The 16,790-nt window shown below is 41.4% G+C and overlaps 1 protein-coding gene across 32 annotated transcripts in view; it reads right to left on the bottom strand.

Moving 5' to 3' along the window:
- Window positions 1-16,790, bottom strand: part of CACNA1C (calcium voltage-gated channel subunit alpha1 C) — a 484,401-nt gene that overhangs the window by 95,620 nt on the left and 371,991 nt on the right. For all 32 annotated transcript variants that reach the window (XM_074584499.1, XM_074584530.1, XM_074584575.1 and 29 more), the window contains exons 11-16: window positions 12,699-12,725; window positions 10,414-10,574; window positions 9,386-9,611; window positions 3,198-3,405; window positions 2,305-2,425; window positions 230-344 (exon numbers count right to left, since the gene is read on the bottom strand). In XM_074584499.1, coding sequence (XP_074440600.1) covers window positions 230-344; window positions 2,305-2,425; window positions 3,198-3,405; window positions 9,386-9,611; window positions 10,414-10,574; window positions 12,699-12,725 — 858 coding nt within the window. The remainder of the gene's footprint in view (window positions 1-229; window positions 345-2,304; window positions 2,426-3,197; window positions 3,406-9,385; window positions 9,612-10,413; window positions 10,575-12,698; window positions 12,726-16,790) is intronic.

Genomic DNA, 16,790 nt, shown 5'->3' with positions numbered 1-16,790 from the left:
CCTTCCTGTCCTTTAGTTTGAATTCTTCTACATAAAATCTTTTTTATATATAATTCCATACATAATTATATTAATCATACATATATAATCTATATACACCCATAGAGAAGTTATACATATATATTACATATACACACATACTTACACATATATTGTGCATAATGTGTGTAATCATACACACAGGAATACATGCGTACGAGTGTAGTTAGCTGTATGCTAATGGATTTACCTAGCTAGCTTTTTTCTTTCTTTCTCCTCTTCCTCCTCTTTCTGTGCAGATGTTAAACTCTCAGCATCAGCAAGGTTGTCCACAGCAATGGCCAAAAATACATTCAGCAGGATATCTGTTTGTGTGCTTCTTAAAGAAAATGGACTTTGAAAACCGCAGAACAACATTATACCCAAGGTTTCTTAATTGAAAATTTTTAGCAACCTGTCATCAGATCTCTTGGATTTTCAAAACTTCCATTTCACACAAATGTTCAGGATGTGCATATCCAGCATGCACAAACCCACACTTTCCATTCAAATGGCTAACACAGGGTGTGGGGTTTCCAAAATTTCACAACAGAATGACTGATATAAAACATTGCAGTCCAGACTTATGTTTTAGTTTCCGATTTCCCAAAAGAGTTGTGCTTTGTGCAACAAATCCCACTGAAGATAAAGGGAGAGCTGAATACTTCACATCTTTGATAGCTTAGGTCACTTTTATTAAAGCACTCTTATATTCAAGAGCCTCATACTATAAGGCACCTGGGCTTTCCAGTTTTGGCCTATGTAGTTGAGTTGAACAACCTCATTATAGGTATTCTCACAGACACGAGTGGATTTTATGGACAGCAAGCACAGCACTCTCATTAGCATTTCTGAGGCAACCAGAAAGAAATTCATTTAGTCTGAGCATTGAAGGGTCGAGCTGACAGCTCTGCCATCTCCTAGCAGAGAGTCCACGCATGGCCAGTCACGCCCACGTAGCTGAAGGGCAAGGAATCCCAACTATTTTCTTGTCTTGCCGGTCAGTGTTCAGATCTTGTGTTACAAATCTGAGCATCAGCTTCTTTTTTAAATTTCTTGAGCCTGGGTCTTATTACACTGTGATAGCTTTTAAGTAAACCCCAGTTCAAGGCTTAGTCTGGAAATATAGCTACCCCTTCCCTGTGCTCCAAGGTCTAACGGCTCCAACGTCAGCCAGCATGTAGAGCTGGCTCACATTTTCCTCTGCAGTTCACAAGGAGATCCAAATTGTAGCTTTTTTAAGCTGTCAGGCAGACTGACTCCCTCGACCTTCAGATAAGTGGAATTGCACCATCTCACTTTGAAGAGAAGGCATGCAGGTCAACTGAAATGTCAAATAACAGGGTTTGAGAGATCTGAATTATGAGGAAAGGCCAGAAGAGCTGTGCTGAGACTACAAGGTGGCTTTATAGAAGAATCAGTATAAAAAGAAATGTCACCTCTGACACAGGGGGCCGTTTATTAGGGAAGCAGAAACTAAACATGAACAAATTTGGAGCAAACTGAGATATGGAACAGAACCATAGCTTTATGTTATATGCAAATTCCTGTGAAAAGACACTCACAGCCTAATCATGCAATGTGCTTTGTACCTCCTGGGATATGTACAGTGCCCTCATTTCACCTTGAAGCCAGACAAAACTGAAGTTACTTAATACCAGTACAGGCTGGAAAATAATACAGGGCATGATTTTCTGTTTGAAGAATGCACAGATTGCAGTAACTGAAATGGAACACGGTTCCTGTTAGCTTATACATGAATTAATATATGATCTCACATAAATCAATTATGCCAAACGTATGTTACTCCTATTACAGCATTCGTATGTAGCATATTGTAGATTATACATATTTTTATTCCACATAAGGCTTGGATGAGATGATATGGAATATATTATTGAAAAGGCAATTAAAGCAAAAATATGCAGTAAGTAGAGTAGGTACACACAGAGATTAGCTTCTGGAGAAGGCAGGAAAGAAAAACCTATGAGAGAATTAAGGGCAATGAAAAATAACAACACTAAACATGTAAAGATACTAAATAGAAGCTAGCATGTGGAACCAGCATGTAGCTGGCTCTTACAACTGTTTATATGCCTAAAGTCTTAGCACTAGCTAAAATCAAACAAACTTGTTTCACTTTTGGCAGTGCAAAGCCAAAATTCAGACCTAGGGAAAAGGTAAAAATGTAAGGTATGAAATTCATTATTTTCTGACATAACAAAGTAGTAAAGGGTGGCTTTAAATTCAGCCCCACTTGGAGAAAAGAGTAGCATCAAAGGATACAGTTTCCACAGATGAAGAGGATGATGAAGTAAATACAGACCAACATTCCTGGAAAAGAGGGGCCGCCATAAGCCATGATCCCATCATACATCACCGAATTCCAGTCCTCCCCAGTCAGGATCTAAATGACACATTCCCACCAATAAGGGATACAGTGTTAGACCACATAGAGAATTTGAAAACCCCAGTAACACAAAGATATCTACTATCCTAGAGAACACCCCCTGCCCCTCAGGATAGTTGGAGACTCTGGCTGTGTCCATCTAGAAAATAATAAAAAAAACCACAACAAACCAGGGAGAATGTGAAGCCAAACAGCTCTCCCAGACAATTCCGTTCAAGTCTCCCCACCTCTCACAGGCATTTCCTTCCCATGTGCCTGTTGTTTGAGACAGGCTGCACAACCTACAGCACTGAAGTCAGCCCTCGACACAGCCCTCTCCACCACCTCCCTTCACCTTGCACGTGAAATCGTGATCCTGATGCTCTTGGATGAATAATCCCCAAACTGCAGTCAGTTTAAAGGCCATTTGGTTACTTCTCTGGTGCTGTGGGCAGATATTTGTTCCCCAATACTGTGAGAGGGGGGAGGACAGCTGCAGGCTTTGGCATGCAGGTGCTGCCCTGGGACATGGCAATGGCCATTCCCTTGTCCTACCCTGCTAAGATCTGGTGGCCTTGCTACACACAGGGGCTTTAACTTTGTTTCCCCATTTTGAGAGGGAATACCCCTGTGCTGGCAGCACAGCGTTGCACCTTGCCCCTGGAGCCGTTAGCCTGACGTCCAGCCCTGGGGACTGTCCGGCTGCAGGGTAAGAGTTCAGGATCAGCTCTCTGTTTTGCCCCATTTAAACACAATGTGTTGGCCCCATTGGGACCACTCTTGCCCTTACCTGAAACACAGTGAGGAGGGACTGGGGGAAGTTGTCAAATGTACTCCTCCTGGTCTGCATCTCATCAAAGTTAAACTTGCCCCCAAAGAGCTGCATCCCCAGGAGTGAGAAGATGATAATGAAGAGAAAGAGAAGCAGCAACAGGGAGGCAATGGAGCGGACTGAATTCAGGAGTGAAGCCACAAGGTTACTCAGGGAGTTCCAGTATCTGGGAGAGAAAACAGAAGCAGTCAAAATTCCTTCAACCCAAGACAGGTGCTCATGGACTGCACAGGATATTGTCTCAGGCTGCCTTGTGCGTATAAGCAGGCATTTCCAAACACCCTGTTAAGCAGTGAATCATTGACGTGCTTCCCTAAGATAATGAGACCTACTGCAGCTAATGAGTAATTTTACTACCACACGTGTACACACACAATTCCCCCCACCCCCCACCCTGTACACACACCCAGAAGATTATTGCAGCACTCTCCATCTAAGGCTCTGTAAATCTTATATCAATATACGGTGATTAGTTCTTGCTGCTTCAGTGAGTTACATTCTAACCAACCTCATTACAACACTCACAGATGTTATGGCAGCCAGAATACCTCACTCCAGAGAATGGCCTGTAATAACTAACAAGAGCAGATGGGGAAACAGTTTGGCAGCAAATGCAAACTTGTCCAAAATCTGGTGTGCATGAGTATGTGCTTGGGCTCACTCACAGATAGAGGTTGATAAATTTTCTGGGATTGAGAGGAAGGAGAAAGGTATTAAAGGTCCTTTTACATGGATCCTAAAAGAGACTCCAGATCTACATTCATAAAAGTCCAGAATTTCCTTTGCTCTTTGAAGAGCACACTGTCACTGCTTTTTTGGGCATCAAACCCACCATACTTCCTCAAACAGGCTGCAGAACACTTCGAGGGCTTCATTCAGGAGAGGATGCCTAAGACCTGCTCTCCTGGTATATTCAGGCTTGTGCCCAGATCAGCCTGATATATAATGCAGAGAAAGAATCTTCCTGCCCCTGTGGTCCCGCTTTAGGGCTCAAATTGATGCCAGCAGCATGCTCCACTGCAGCATGTCTGTTTGCTTGCATTCTTTGCCAGCCTGCAGAGTAGCCATGTGTTGGAAAAAGCCTTTAGAAAAAATGTCAAAAGAATCCACTACATCACCCATGAAGCAACTTCCACTTCAGTCTTGCATCTGCTCAACCACTCCTAGTCTACTGCTTAGCTGGTCATGACCACTTCTCTTTTATGCAGTTTTGAGTCTGACAGAGCTTTCAGACCGTGCTGAAGACTAGCTGTCATCTTCCAGTTACCTCATTTTGAACGCACATTACTAGCAAGCTTCAACAGGTCAGCAAGCCAACAAGGTTTGCCTTTGATCTCTAAAGTCTGCCTTCTAGCATAAAACCTCCTGTGGCCTACCACCATGCTTGGAAGTTCCACCATGGCCAACACCCTCCACTCCCTCCTCCCAAAGCCCATAACACTGAACCTTTCTTTCCTTAGAGGACTCTGAATTTCTAGCCATATTTTCCTCGGAGAAAAAGGTTTCATGTGAGAAGGATGGCAGACATTTCTAGTGCTTTCGCTCCTTTGAGGAAGTCTGATCCTTCAACATACAAATCCGTTCTGAAGGTATTGTGGTCGTTAATGTGAGACGAGTTCTTAAAATCCCAGTTAAATCAATATTTTTAAAATGTCAATGTAAAAAGAAGACTTCCCTTGTCCCCTGTAAGACAGGCATGTTTGAGCAGCCCAATCACTTTATGAAGGTTAGCAATCTGATCTGCAGAGGGACACTGCCATGTCCTCTGAAGTTCAGCAACTTGTTCATCTCCAAGGGCTGAGCTTCAAAGCTAACTGTGATGTTTTCCCTCCAGCCCATCTTCAGCACTTCAGAGAAAACTAGAATGCTTTAAAGTTTAACTGCAATTAAAGGGATGAGCAATGAAAAACTACAGAGCAAAGGTAAGGGCATGGAAGCTGTGGGCTCAGTGCCACCAAATGTCGGCACTGAATGTGCAATGTAACAGCTTGCTGTATTTGCGTTTATGCTTACAGCTCACATACTTTCACACTTTGCGAGGAAGAAAAAGTGTCACAGGAAAAGGGAAAACTTCATTTCTGATGAAACTCAACTGCTTTTAACATCCTTAAAACAAAAACTGGTGGGGTCCAGAATATCTCTCCAAGCCCTCCAATGTCAGCCAGGACACATTTTCTAGGTCTTCCTAGCAGTGCCCTTAAGAGGCATACAGTAGAGCTGTTACCCATCTGAATAGTCTCAGTGACTCACTTAAAGCTTAAACGCCTTGCTATCTCAGAGAGCAACTGCACAGACTTTCATCAGCTCTGCATTTCTTACAGATGGCTCAATACCTGAGATTCAGTTTCTTACGTGACTATCAAACTTAAAGCAATTAACTGAGATGACCTGGTGATAAGATTAGTGCTGTTTTATCTGTGCACTGAGTGCTAGCTAGAAATACAGCACCATTAGAAAAGTAAACAAACCAATCAGGGGAAAAAAAAAAAGAGAAAAAGGAAAAAGGAGAGGATAAGGAAGGCTTGACTTGACTGGGATGCGAAAATCACAATTGCCTTATCTTAGTGTCCTAGAAGAACTGAGGTTACCATCTGTCACATTAGGTGGTTGCAGAAATAACATGAACAGCCCCTCAAAATCAGATCTGGGGTTACTCAACAAAACACAAGGCTTTTAAGTCAGGAATGGATGAAGCCCAGACAAAGGAAAAGTCTCTCACTACTTCATTCTCTTTGGTTAATATACTACAAAGAAAAAACCAGCTACAATAAATCTCTTTGCACTGCTGGATGGAATCAGAGGTTTTGGACCAGTCAGCATATAATGGGAGCTATGACAGAAAGCACTGCTGCTTCGTCAGACTTATAGGGAAATGAATGTGCTTGTTAACATCTCCCGCTTGCAGATCTCAGACCCTTGAGGATGCCAGTGAATGAGGCACCGCAAAACCCCAGTGAGCAGGATGTGATTATGATCCCAGTTTCAAAATGGAGGAACGATGCAGATAAGTTAAATGGTTTGCTCAGCATCTCACACAAAAATCAGTCGTGGAACTGGATTAGGACTTAACGTGTTCTTTTATTCTCTTCCCTCTCCTCCCCATTCCCTTTCACTATGTCTTTATGATACTGGCAATCACAGATGCAGAGCTTAAAACAGTAGCAACAGCTGGCAGTCTCATTGTAGGAAAGCTTCCCACACTGTTCATCCAAGGTAAAACCACTTTGAAAGCAGGTACAAAAAGAAGATGCCCTGTCTCTCCCCCCCACAGTTAACAGAGACATATCTAGTGGCAGGATTAGGTACAAAATATCAATCTTCAGTATGCTGTTGCAAATACATTGATTTATTTTTTAAGTATAAAGCACTAAATATAGGGATTTGTAAAGCAGTAAAGGACTATTTATAAAGAGAAAATAATTTGTTTTTTCATATCCCTGTAAAAATCAGGGAGACTAAACCAAACAGATTATATTGTCTGCTTGTCTAATGTGCAAGACTAAGTAATTCTGAAGTGTGTTTATAATTTTGGAAGAAACGTTTGCTCTTGAAATTCTAAATGTGGTTTCTAAAATGATGCATTGTTCATCTGATGGTGTCTTTATTTGTTTCTATTATATTAGGGAGCTGTGTTTGTGTTTTCCCTAGAAGTGTATCATCTTGACGCACCCAGGATTTGTTTGTGCTCCATGTTTAGCCTGAAAAATCCATACAAATATATAGAGATTAGGCTACCTACTGATATACTCCCACCAGAGTAAATTTCCTGCTTTGTGACTTTTTAATGGCCTTGATTATTGCTATTTCCATCTCCACCGTATGTCCCCATGTCACTGCTCATGAATATATATTTGATATAAAACATTAGACTATCATCCCTCCTACTCTTCCCAGCTTTCTAGGATTGTATCTTTCTGTATTATCATTGCACTTAGGTGGTGTATTCCACCAATATCGATGATGTGGTCAATAAATCATCACTATATTTAAAGCTAGGTGAATAATGGAAAAATTTGTATTTTACTGGAGTACATTAAAGGTGGAAGTTTTTCTTTAATGACAGAATATTCTCTCCTGCAGTAAGACATGAGTGGGCCTAAAATACTGCTTTGGAGACTTGTGCTAGGGCCTTCCACATGAGGGTGAACTTCACCCACGGAGGGGAAAACTCATGAAGAAAATTCTGAATAATTAAAAAACACAGATAAATCTGAGACTACTGCAACCTACTTGCCAATATTTTAGGAACAGGAAAGAAGGCAAAATCTGATTAATACATTATTCATTAGGAGTTATTCCTCAGCTCTGTGCTTTACACATAGACCCCTATACAAATTGCAGGAGACATATTCCAGGTAACATTTTCTTCCATGCAAAACTGTATTTTAGTCCTGCTGCAGAATGAAGGTAAATATAACTAGTCCTACTGCTGGTTGGTTCCAACATTACATCTCTGCCAGAAGCTTTAGGAATATTTGAGTACTCCAATAGCTCAAGATTCCTAAAGTATTAATGATATTCTCTTCTCAACATTTGCCTTTATTAGAGAATTCTCTTAGCTAGATTATATATTTTGTGTAGGAGTGGAGAAATGTCTTGAAAAAACAATGACCTCTCCAGGATGCTATGTCGTAGCTTATGCTTTTATAGCTATTGGTATGTTGCCCTGGGTGTATCTGATTACCCAATGCCTGAAACAGCTACTGGTTTCCTCAGAAACCAGGCCTGGGACTCAGTGATGATAGCTTTCAGACCCAAAAATACAGGAAAAACAGTCACCAGACCAGAGATCCCCACTATTTCTGAAAGGGCAAAGATACCTTTCTTGCTGGAAACTCTTTGTTAGCTGGAAACTCTTTGTTAGCTGGAACATTTCCCCCCTCTTCTGTGATCACACATCTAAACAGACCACCTCTTTAAAATTTTTTTAATAGTTGTAGGCTTGCTTTGGCCCCTCTCTCTGAGACTGTAAACTGATTTTCTGTTTCTGCCATCTGACCTTGAAAACCATGCACCCTGCCAGAAAGTTGAGGCTCAGAAGCTTTAAGGGTAAATCTTGTACGATGCACAAGTCCAAGTCTGTTGTTTTTTCTGCCTCACAGCTCTGCCATCTTGACTACCTTCCAGTTTTGGTCTTGTTTTTCTCACGCACTGTGTTTTTTATCTCAAATTTGTCAGAAATTTCCTTTGGGGGGAGTTTATAGCAATTCTAGGGACATTTTCATAGCTGAGGTTGCAGAAAACACACTCTTTCACCACCTCAGTCAAACTTTTTACAAGGTGCTGACTGGTGCCCACGTGGGAAAAGGCAGACCCTGTGCTGCTTCGGGTGAGCACTTAGATAGATTTGTTCCAAGAGCTCCCATCTGGGTAAGTTGGGAGCTGATCTCTCCTACAACCTCCCCTCAACCTGAAGAACTCCTGCCAAACCGAGCTGGTGTTTTGAAGGTACCTGACTGCAGGAAGCAGCGACTGTTTAATAGACACCACTGTCGCTTTATGCAGAGGGACAGCACAAAGAAGGAAAAGGAAAAAGAGGGGAGACTTGATTCTGGAAAAGCCTGGTTTCTTCATAAAGCTGCTGCTTCATGCTGGACTCCCCGACTCCTCTGAGGAAGAGGGGCTGGCAACATCCTTTGCCTATAGCTGCTAGTGTTGACACTATCTCCCATTCAGGCCAGTGTTGAGTCTACTGGAGCTGGCACGGGCTCCTCAGTCAAATGTTGTTTTGGCTCAAAGTAATCTTTCAGGCTCCTCTCTGTCACCATAAAGCAACAGGAAAGGTCACAAGGCTATCTGATGGTTTTTTTTTCACTTTGTCTTTTGCAGGGAAACCTAAGAGCCCCAGCTCAGCTCACATTATCCTTCCAGACTTCAGTTTAACAAGCTGCATGGTATCAAGTGTCTCCAGTCCCCTGTGCCAGATTCCTCACCAATCCTTACTACTCACATCTAGTCATATCCAGTCTGCAAAGCCCTCCCCACCCTGCCACAGACTTCAGAAGATGAGGACTCTCAACCTAGCGCTCCCACTCCCCAATTAGTGGTAGAAAAAGTGAAAAAACAGAGATATGAGTGACTTGTATCTATATATGTTACGCATTGAGCAGTAGCCCTACTTCATTCCCAAAGAAGCACAAAAGTACCTTGTGATTTTAAATATTCTTAGGAGTCGAACACATCTCAACACCGAAATGCCCAGTGGTGACATGATCTTTGTCTCAACCAGAATCGTTTCCAGGATTCCTCCACACACAATGAAACAGTCGAAGCGGTTGAAGAGGGAGACAAAATAGGCCTGGAGACCAAGGCTGTACATCTTCAGCAGCATCTCTGCCGTGAAAAGAGCTAGCAGCACCTTATTGGCAGTGTCTCGTGAAAAACAAACAGAAACAGATTAAAGAAACTTAGTCAAAAGATCATCACAGCTGACCATTGGCCCTTGCCTATAAGAAACGCCTTCTGGGATCAGTCTGAAAGGTTAACTTCATATAAGCTTGGGTCAAAGAATGGACTTCAAAAGCGTGGGCATCTCATTCACAGAAATGTTTTACGAAGATGGTTACCGCAATTCTTATGTATTGCACATACAGCTGTGATGTATTACACAACCTCACAACCTCCATGGCAGGGACATGCCTTCCTGTGCACAACCTCCCATCACACTTGTCATCTGCAGATGAGAGTGGGAATTGAAGAGCTGCTGTGCTACCTACTGTTGCTTAATTAAGCCTTTCAGCTGCTCTCACCTCCAGTGAGGATTCAACTGTTCTGCAGACAGAAGAACTTTACAAATCACTCTTCCTTCCTCACCTCCATGGCAACTAGAATAAATGCCATTTCAGGGAAAACCTTGGAGAACCTGTGGCTCCCAGTAGCTGTCCATAAATTGGAAACCCAGTTGCTGCACATACATATTTAGCAGAAGCTCCTGATTTCACATACACCCAGTGGAACACTGTTTTGGCTGGAAACAAGGAACTTGCATTTTCCCTGAGATTTCTCCCATTGTAGGCAGATATTTTGTTGTATTCTTTAAGATTCTCCACAGACAGAGGACTATTTGGAGCTGTGTGTACTCCTTTTACATTGTGTAGTCTAATGCTTCAGCTCCTCCCTCAGCCCCCTTTTTTGACACTGACCACAATAAACAGAACCATCTGCCCCTCCTCACCTTGGACCTCCGTGAGCCAGTCTGGCTGGTTGTAGTGTTCAGAGGCAATGGTAAGGGTGTTCAGAAACACAAGGAAGATCACCAACCAGTAGAAAACATTGGATTTGACAGCGGCGCGGCACTTTCTTCTGCAGAATCGATTCCATCGGCGCCAGTAACGACTTGAAAAATTGGGGAAGGAAAAGTTCTTTTCAGATAGGGATCCTTAGGCTATTGCAAATCTCTGTCAAGAGAGACTCTAGTCTTGATTTATTGTTCAACAGTGGTGGAGAATAACTTTAAAGTTCACCCTGAAAAATGTTCACTCATTCTCATCTGAGTCGACAATTGTGATCATCCTTCCTTTAGCTATAGGAATAAAGTTAGTCCTAAACCAATTTGCAACATTTAGGGGCGAATCAACCACTTCAAGCAACGTCTTAATCTGATTAAGACATCCACTGCAGCTACCCTGAGAGGTTTTTTAGCCCAATTCCCACAAAAATAGTTATTGTTCTTGTATTTAATGTTTGTGGCCTGCAATGGGACCTTGCCCAGGCTCAGAATAGTCAATGAAAAGATACCCACTATATACCATGGACCTTTGGATTAAGTCTTTGGAGAGGTGATGTCAGATAAAATCCATGGAACATTTCCAACATTCACATTCAGCAATGTTCAGGAGTAAGCGCAACACGCGGGCTGACTCTGAACAGAAAAACAAAACTTAGGGGACCTCAGCATCACATCTTCACGCCTGGAACTAAGGATACCATTTGCTAATCAACAGACCTTTTAAAGTTTGCCTTCCATGAACACATCCCCTTGTGTCACTGATTTCTGAGGGTAATTACTAACCACAGAAGATATTTAAAGCTAATTACACACCTCCTACTCTTCAGAATTTAACTTGCATAGCAACCAGTTTCCAGGCAACACTTGCCACTGTATAATTTATCTAATAGTTTTATATAGATATTATATACATATATGTGTGTGTGCATGTGTGTGTTTATCTCTAAAGAGACACACAAATACACAACATTACATGAAGAGAGAACTTTTCTTGGCTAGTCTTCTCTTATGTATAATTTCCAGTGATAAACTATGGCCATACTTGAGGTCAGGGTTCAGGATCTATAAGAACTAAAGCCAGGCAATATGAACATTGCACAACTGGCCAAGAATTTTGCAACAACATTTTAACAGGTAATCAAATGCAGGCTGTTTTAGCTATGCAATTTATAAAGGCACCCTGTCTAGCTAGCACAAATATTTAATAAGGGTTGTGTGGTTTGCAGTGGATTTGGGGCACGAAATGATCTTCCCGACTTTCAAAATGGGCACAACACTTAGGCATTCATGTCGTCATTACATCATTAGCAATCCCACACACTTATGTGTGTACTTGTGCACAAATGTGCATGCACGTCACCATGTGATGATACAAGTGGTTTTTTGTGCTTACACCTATGTACAAATAAATCCATGGATTGTAGGAATACGATCATGTATGCAACTCTTTGCAGAGGGATGCATATAGACAGCATGTATGAATATGTGCATTTCTGAATTTACATTACTGTTCGTTATTTAGATAAGCTGAAGGACAGAGCTGCTCAGTTGTTCCAGTTATTCTGAAAATTAATTTAGGTTTTATAAAATTGACTTTGAATTCAGAGTTATTGAGGCAGCGAGGCTCCTACTGAAGATGTAGAAATGGATTGGGACCTCAACAACCAAGTTCCGTGAGTTCAGTCAGCCTTTCCAGTGGAAACTCCCAAATGACCACCTGGGGAGTGCTTCACATTTTCAAAAGCTCTAAGTCAACAGAAAAACAAATACCACCAGAAAAACTCCGCACGTCCCATAGTAAAAGGGAGCATTTCACAAACAAGATATAAACCTCATCAGTTGAAAGATTTACAATAAAGCAAAACAGAGTAGTGCAACAAAGTGTAGGAAAGAGAACCTTGAGCTGGCAGGGTTGATGTGATGGATGTAGTATAATTATGTGGTTGAACTTTTTTTTCTTCTGCTTTTATATTTTATGGCTTGGGATATGTAGGTAGCAATCAGATAGGTACTTCTGAGTGAAATACTGTCATTAGTCCCTGTGCCTTATTTCAGTATGAAACTAAGAAAAGGGATCTTGATTTTTGGTAGGTGACTGACTAAAATCGGACAAGTTTGGCAGTATCTCCCAGAATCACCACTGTGTCCCACAGATGCAGGAGTAAACCACTTCACAAAGTAAGGAACAAAACCAGTGGAAAGGAGGAAAAGCAAAAGTTATTTTTACTTACCTAAACTTTGATTTTGAGATCCGATGCCTGAAAGACAAGAATTGCCATTAAATTCTCTGAAGCTGTCCCATACCTCCCAGGCTTTTGTGAAAATAGCAATAGAAAGAAACAAAGTTAAGCTCATTTAATTTTTTAATGGATGCTGTTTTTTTCTTGAATCCCCTGTAAGTCAATGTAGGCACTGGGCATGGCTAGAATTCCCTGATATACAAATCTTGTTTTTTGGCAGAAGACATGAAGTCATGCCATGATAGGATCCTACCACCAACAGACATCAGTGAACTAGGTTTTCTTTTGGGTAAAAGGATAGTCTAATACTAGGGGTACTCTGCATCTGCTGCCAAATACATTTTTCAACTAGAACTCTTTTTTCTTTTAGTCACTAGCTTTTTTTCTTATATTAAAATATGTATGACTTTATACAGACAGACTTGTTGCTTTCACACATCACCTGTCACTTCAGGATATATAAGCACATTATGAAACCATGGGAAAAATAAGACTTTCTTTTTTTTCTAGCAGTTGAGGGAAAAACAGTACATGGTAGATATTTTCAAACTTAGATACTAACACTTATTTTTCTTTATTATGTATGTAAATTGGTTTGAATTCAAAAGGATCTGAACAATAGCGGATTCTGTTGCTATCAATGAAATTTTGGGAATGAAACATTACTGAAAAATTGGCCGTGTTCGCACTATATATGTGTTTAAATATCTAATTCCATGCACTTGGATTTATTCAACTAAATAATCTCATTAGCCTTTTATGAGAAGTCACGGGCAAAGAGACAGAACCCAATTCTCTAACCGCTACTTTGCTCTGCTTGACACGTGTCCTGTAAAGCCTTTGAACTCTTAGGCTCTCTTTTGGTACATACATAATGGTGCACAGACAGAAATAAAGGTATGTGGATGCAATGACATGAGTCAGAGGTGATTTAGGAAGCTGCAAAATCCACTACCAGTTACAGAAGAAATGAGAACCTGGGGAGTGACTATGAACAAGCTATTTCTGCTGGGTTGAAGCATTTCTTAAGGTTTCCGCTATGATAGGAAAGTGATTCATTGTTGACAACAGTCAGCAAAGGTCTTACTGTACTGGCTTAAAAATGGATTCACTGTTAGCAGACACGGGACAAAGTAATTCTCAAAGCATCTAATGCTACTTTCTGTAGCAGTCTTAAAAATGGTCACATCCCTCTTTGAGGACATCAGTCACTGACAAGCAATCAGTGATGGGTCAGTTTCCTTATGTGGAAGAGATTTTAGTGATAGGAACATTTCACCAGCAGATGGTCCAAGCAAAAAAAAAAGCCTTTGCACTGAATACATCATTCCTGCTGTGTCACAGTCAGCTTCTCTAGGCCACATACTAGGCAGCAGTGTGGTTACAGACACATGCAAGAGTTCTTTTGATAAAGAAGAAATAACGCGCTGGCTGAACAGAATGCTAAATTATGCTGCAGAGACAAAGCGAGCTTTAGCAAGGATGACGGGTGAAGCACCTACAAAGCACATCCTTAATGTTAAAGTTATCCCAAATTTTCACTGAGAATTCTTGCTTGGTAAGCACTACCTACAAACTGTAATGGATCAGATTTACAGGCAACAGGAAAGAAGGCTCAGAACAAAGACAGACGCAAGAAAAAGAAGAAAAATCTCACAATGAAGGAGAAAGCTAGGCACTGAAAAGGAGATGGCAAGGACTGTCATAGGAAAAGACTAGGGGGGGGCTTGGGGGGGAAGAGAGCAAGAGAGATGTCATGGGGAACCTGCCTGGTGGAAGCTGAAGGACAGGGAGCATGAAGTTCTCCAGTGACCTCTCTGGCTAATGGTGTCCCAGTAACAGAGCTGTGTGGCATTTAAGGAATCTTTTATTTATTTAAGCAAAAGAGATGTGGCAGGTGTAGTACTCATCATGCATGTGATAATTATATCTTTGGAGCACTATGAGCAGCAGCCAAGTGCATTCAGTGCTCCCACAGGTTAGCTACAGCCTCCCTCCCCATTGCCTTACTGCTATGGCAGAAGGCTTTATCACATGTGGGTGTGCTATATATATAGAACAGGACAAGGAAGGAGGAAGAGATTTATATTTAGAGGCAGAATCCAAGAGTGAAATGGAATTTTGGAAACACAAACCGTACAATAACTGATTCTGAAAACGTTATGTCCGAATCGGAAACACATTTTTCAAGTGACCATTACAAGATCAAGAATCTTTTGTCTTTCAGAATGAGGGTTCACTATGTCACATACAAAAATGCTTTTATGCCACCTCTAGGGGCTGTCAAATAGTCTGGATCTGGGGCCTTGCCACAGCCTCTTTGTGATGCTCCAAACTGGCACTTGCCAGGAGTTCAGGGTGGACCAGATTCTCTGCTGAGTTTAAACACAGATCTCTTTCGTCTCTGGTATCCTGTGACCTTTATGTCATTAGGAAAATGAGGGCATCCCCATTTGTGTCCAGTTCTGGAATGTCTTGAGAAACTATTGTTTAAAATCATGGTATAGGAGCCTATATGAAAATCATTTCAGATCACTACTGAGTATTTTTATCATAGGAATGATGTAACTCAGATTATCTTTTAGAAAGACAAACACAAAGTCAGACCTCTACTGTTTGACTCGCTATCTTTTATTCTTCTAACCCTTCATAGTTATGTGCCACATGCAGATAAGACAGTGAAATTATAAAGATTTTATCAACATAAACTCAGGATAATCAGCATAATTCAAATGTAGTGAGATATCCTCCATTCTGAGAGATAAAGTCTTCATTTCTGTGTTCATGGTGGACACCAGAGAAGAGAAACTATGCACTTGTGAAGGATGTGACACTTATATAACAGGGGTTGAAGATTTTGTGTAATTGTACACACAAAAAAACAATTCTGGAAAAATCCTGTAGGTCTCCAAGCATGACACTAAGGCCACGTTCCAATTGTTTTCTGGGTGCAGAAATTACTAAATATGACCACGAAATTATCTGGCATGCTGGTCACAACTACTTTTACACTGTATCATCCTGCCTATAGGCAACTATCTTCATGAGGACGTACAAAAGCCCTTGGATACTAGTAAAACCTCTCAGAAAAGCAGTAACACAGAAATTTACTTACTATGCCTCTAGGTTATACTCAACTTTGGGGAACATCCAAAGAGCTGCACTGTGCATATCATACAGATTTTAGAACCATGAGAACACAGTCCTGGTGTGATACTGATTCTGTTTTGGTGCAATATGGTGCATTCATGCAGTTACTGCTCAAGCAGCACAACATTTTCCCCTCTCTCTTTTTCTGCCGATGACATTTCATTGCTTCTAGTCAGGATGCTGGCAGCCCTGAAGACAAGATGCCCACCCTAGGATCCTTTTCCCATATATTACTGGGACAAGAGCATAGAGTTCATGAAGTTTTCAGGAACGTATGCTGCATACCTGATAACTTCTCAGCCTAAAAAAGTGTTATGGTTAAGTTCTACCCTCAGCTATGCCTCTGCAATTCGCACTGAAGCAATGGGCCTCCATCGTTCTGCCTGGTATCCTCTGTACAATGCAATTAACACTGGGCAGTTGTACGGGGACACGCAGTGACAATTTCGCATTTCTGACCATTAGTTAAAAGCTTCCAGCAAAACAGAACAGATGACTGGCCCTGGAGAACTTGTGTTCGGATGTGGACTGAGATCCTACTGCTGAGGCAATCACTGAATTTCAGCAGAGTCCACACAGCAATGTCTATTCTTTTTTTTTTTTACGTTCTTGACGTTCTTGCAGAAGGATTGGAGAGCATGCTGACCTGACGGGGAAGATGCTGCTTTTAAGAGAGAGGTCGTTGTTGGTCATCAGCAGTAAGAATCTACAGAACATCTTTAAGAAAATTGGACCCGTCTAGTTTAAAATTGAGCTGGTTTGCTATTCAACAGGCTTTCTTACAGGCTGGAAAAATGGGCCAGCGCTTCAGCATTTAGTGAATAATCTTGCTACCCCTGTGGCAAGTCACAGGCAAGGCCTGTCACAGGATCCGAAGTAGGAAGATAATTCCGCCTCCACAAGGGCATGCTATTGTCCTTTAGACATGTATCT

Source organism: Larus michahellis, chromosome 1 (assembly GCF_964199755.1).
Source record: "Larus michahellis chromosome 1, bLarMic1.1, whole genome shotgun sequence".
Classification (NCBI taxonomy): Eukaryota; Metazoa; Chordata; class Aves; order Charadriiformes; family Laridae; genus Larus; species Larus michahellis.
Note: the sequence above shows the minus strand (reverse complement) of the source record. Positions and strands in the feature narration are given on the sequence as shown.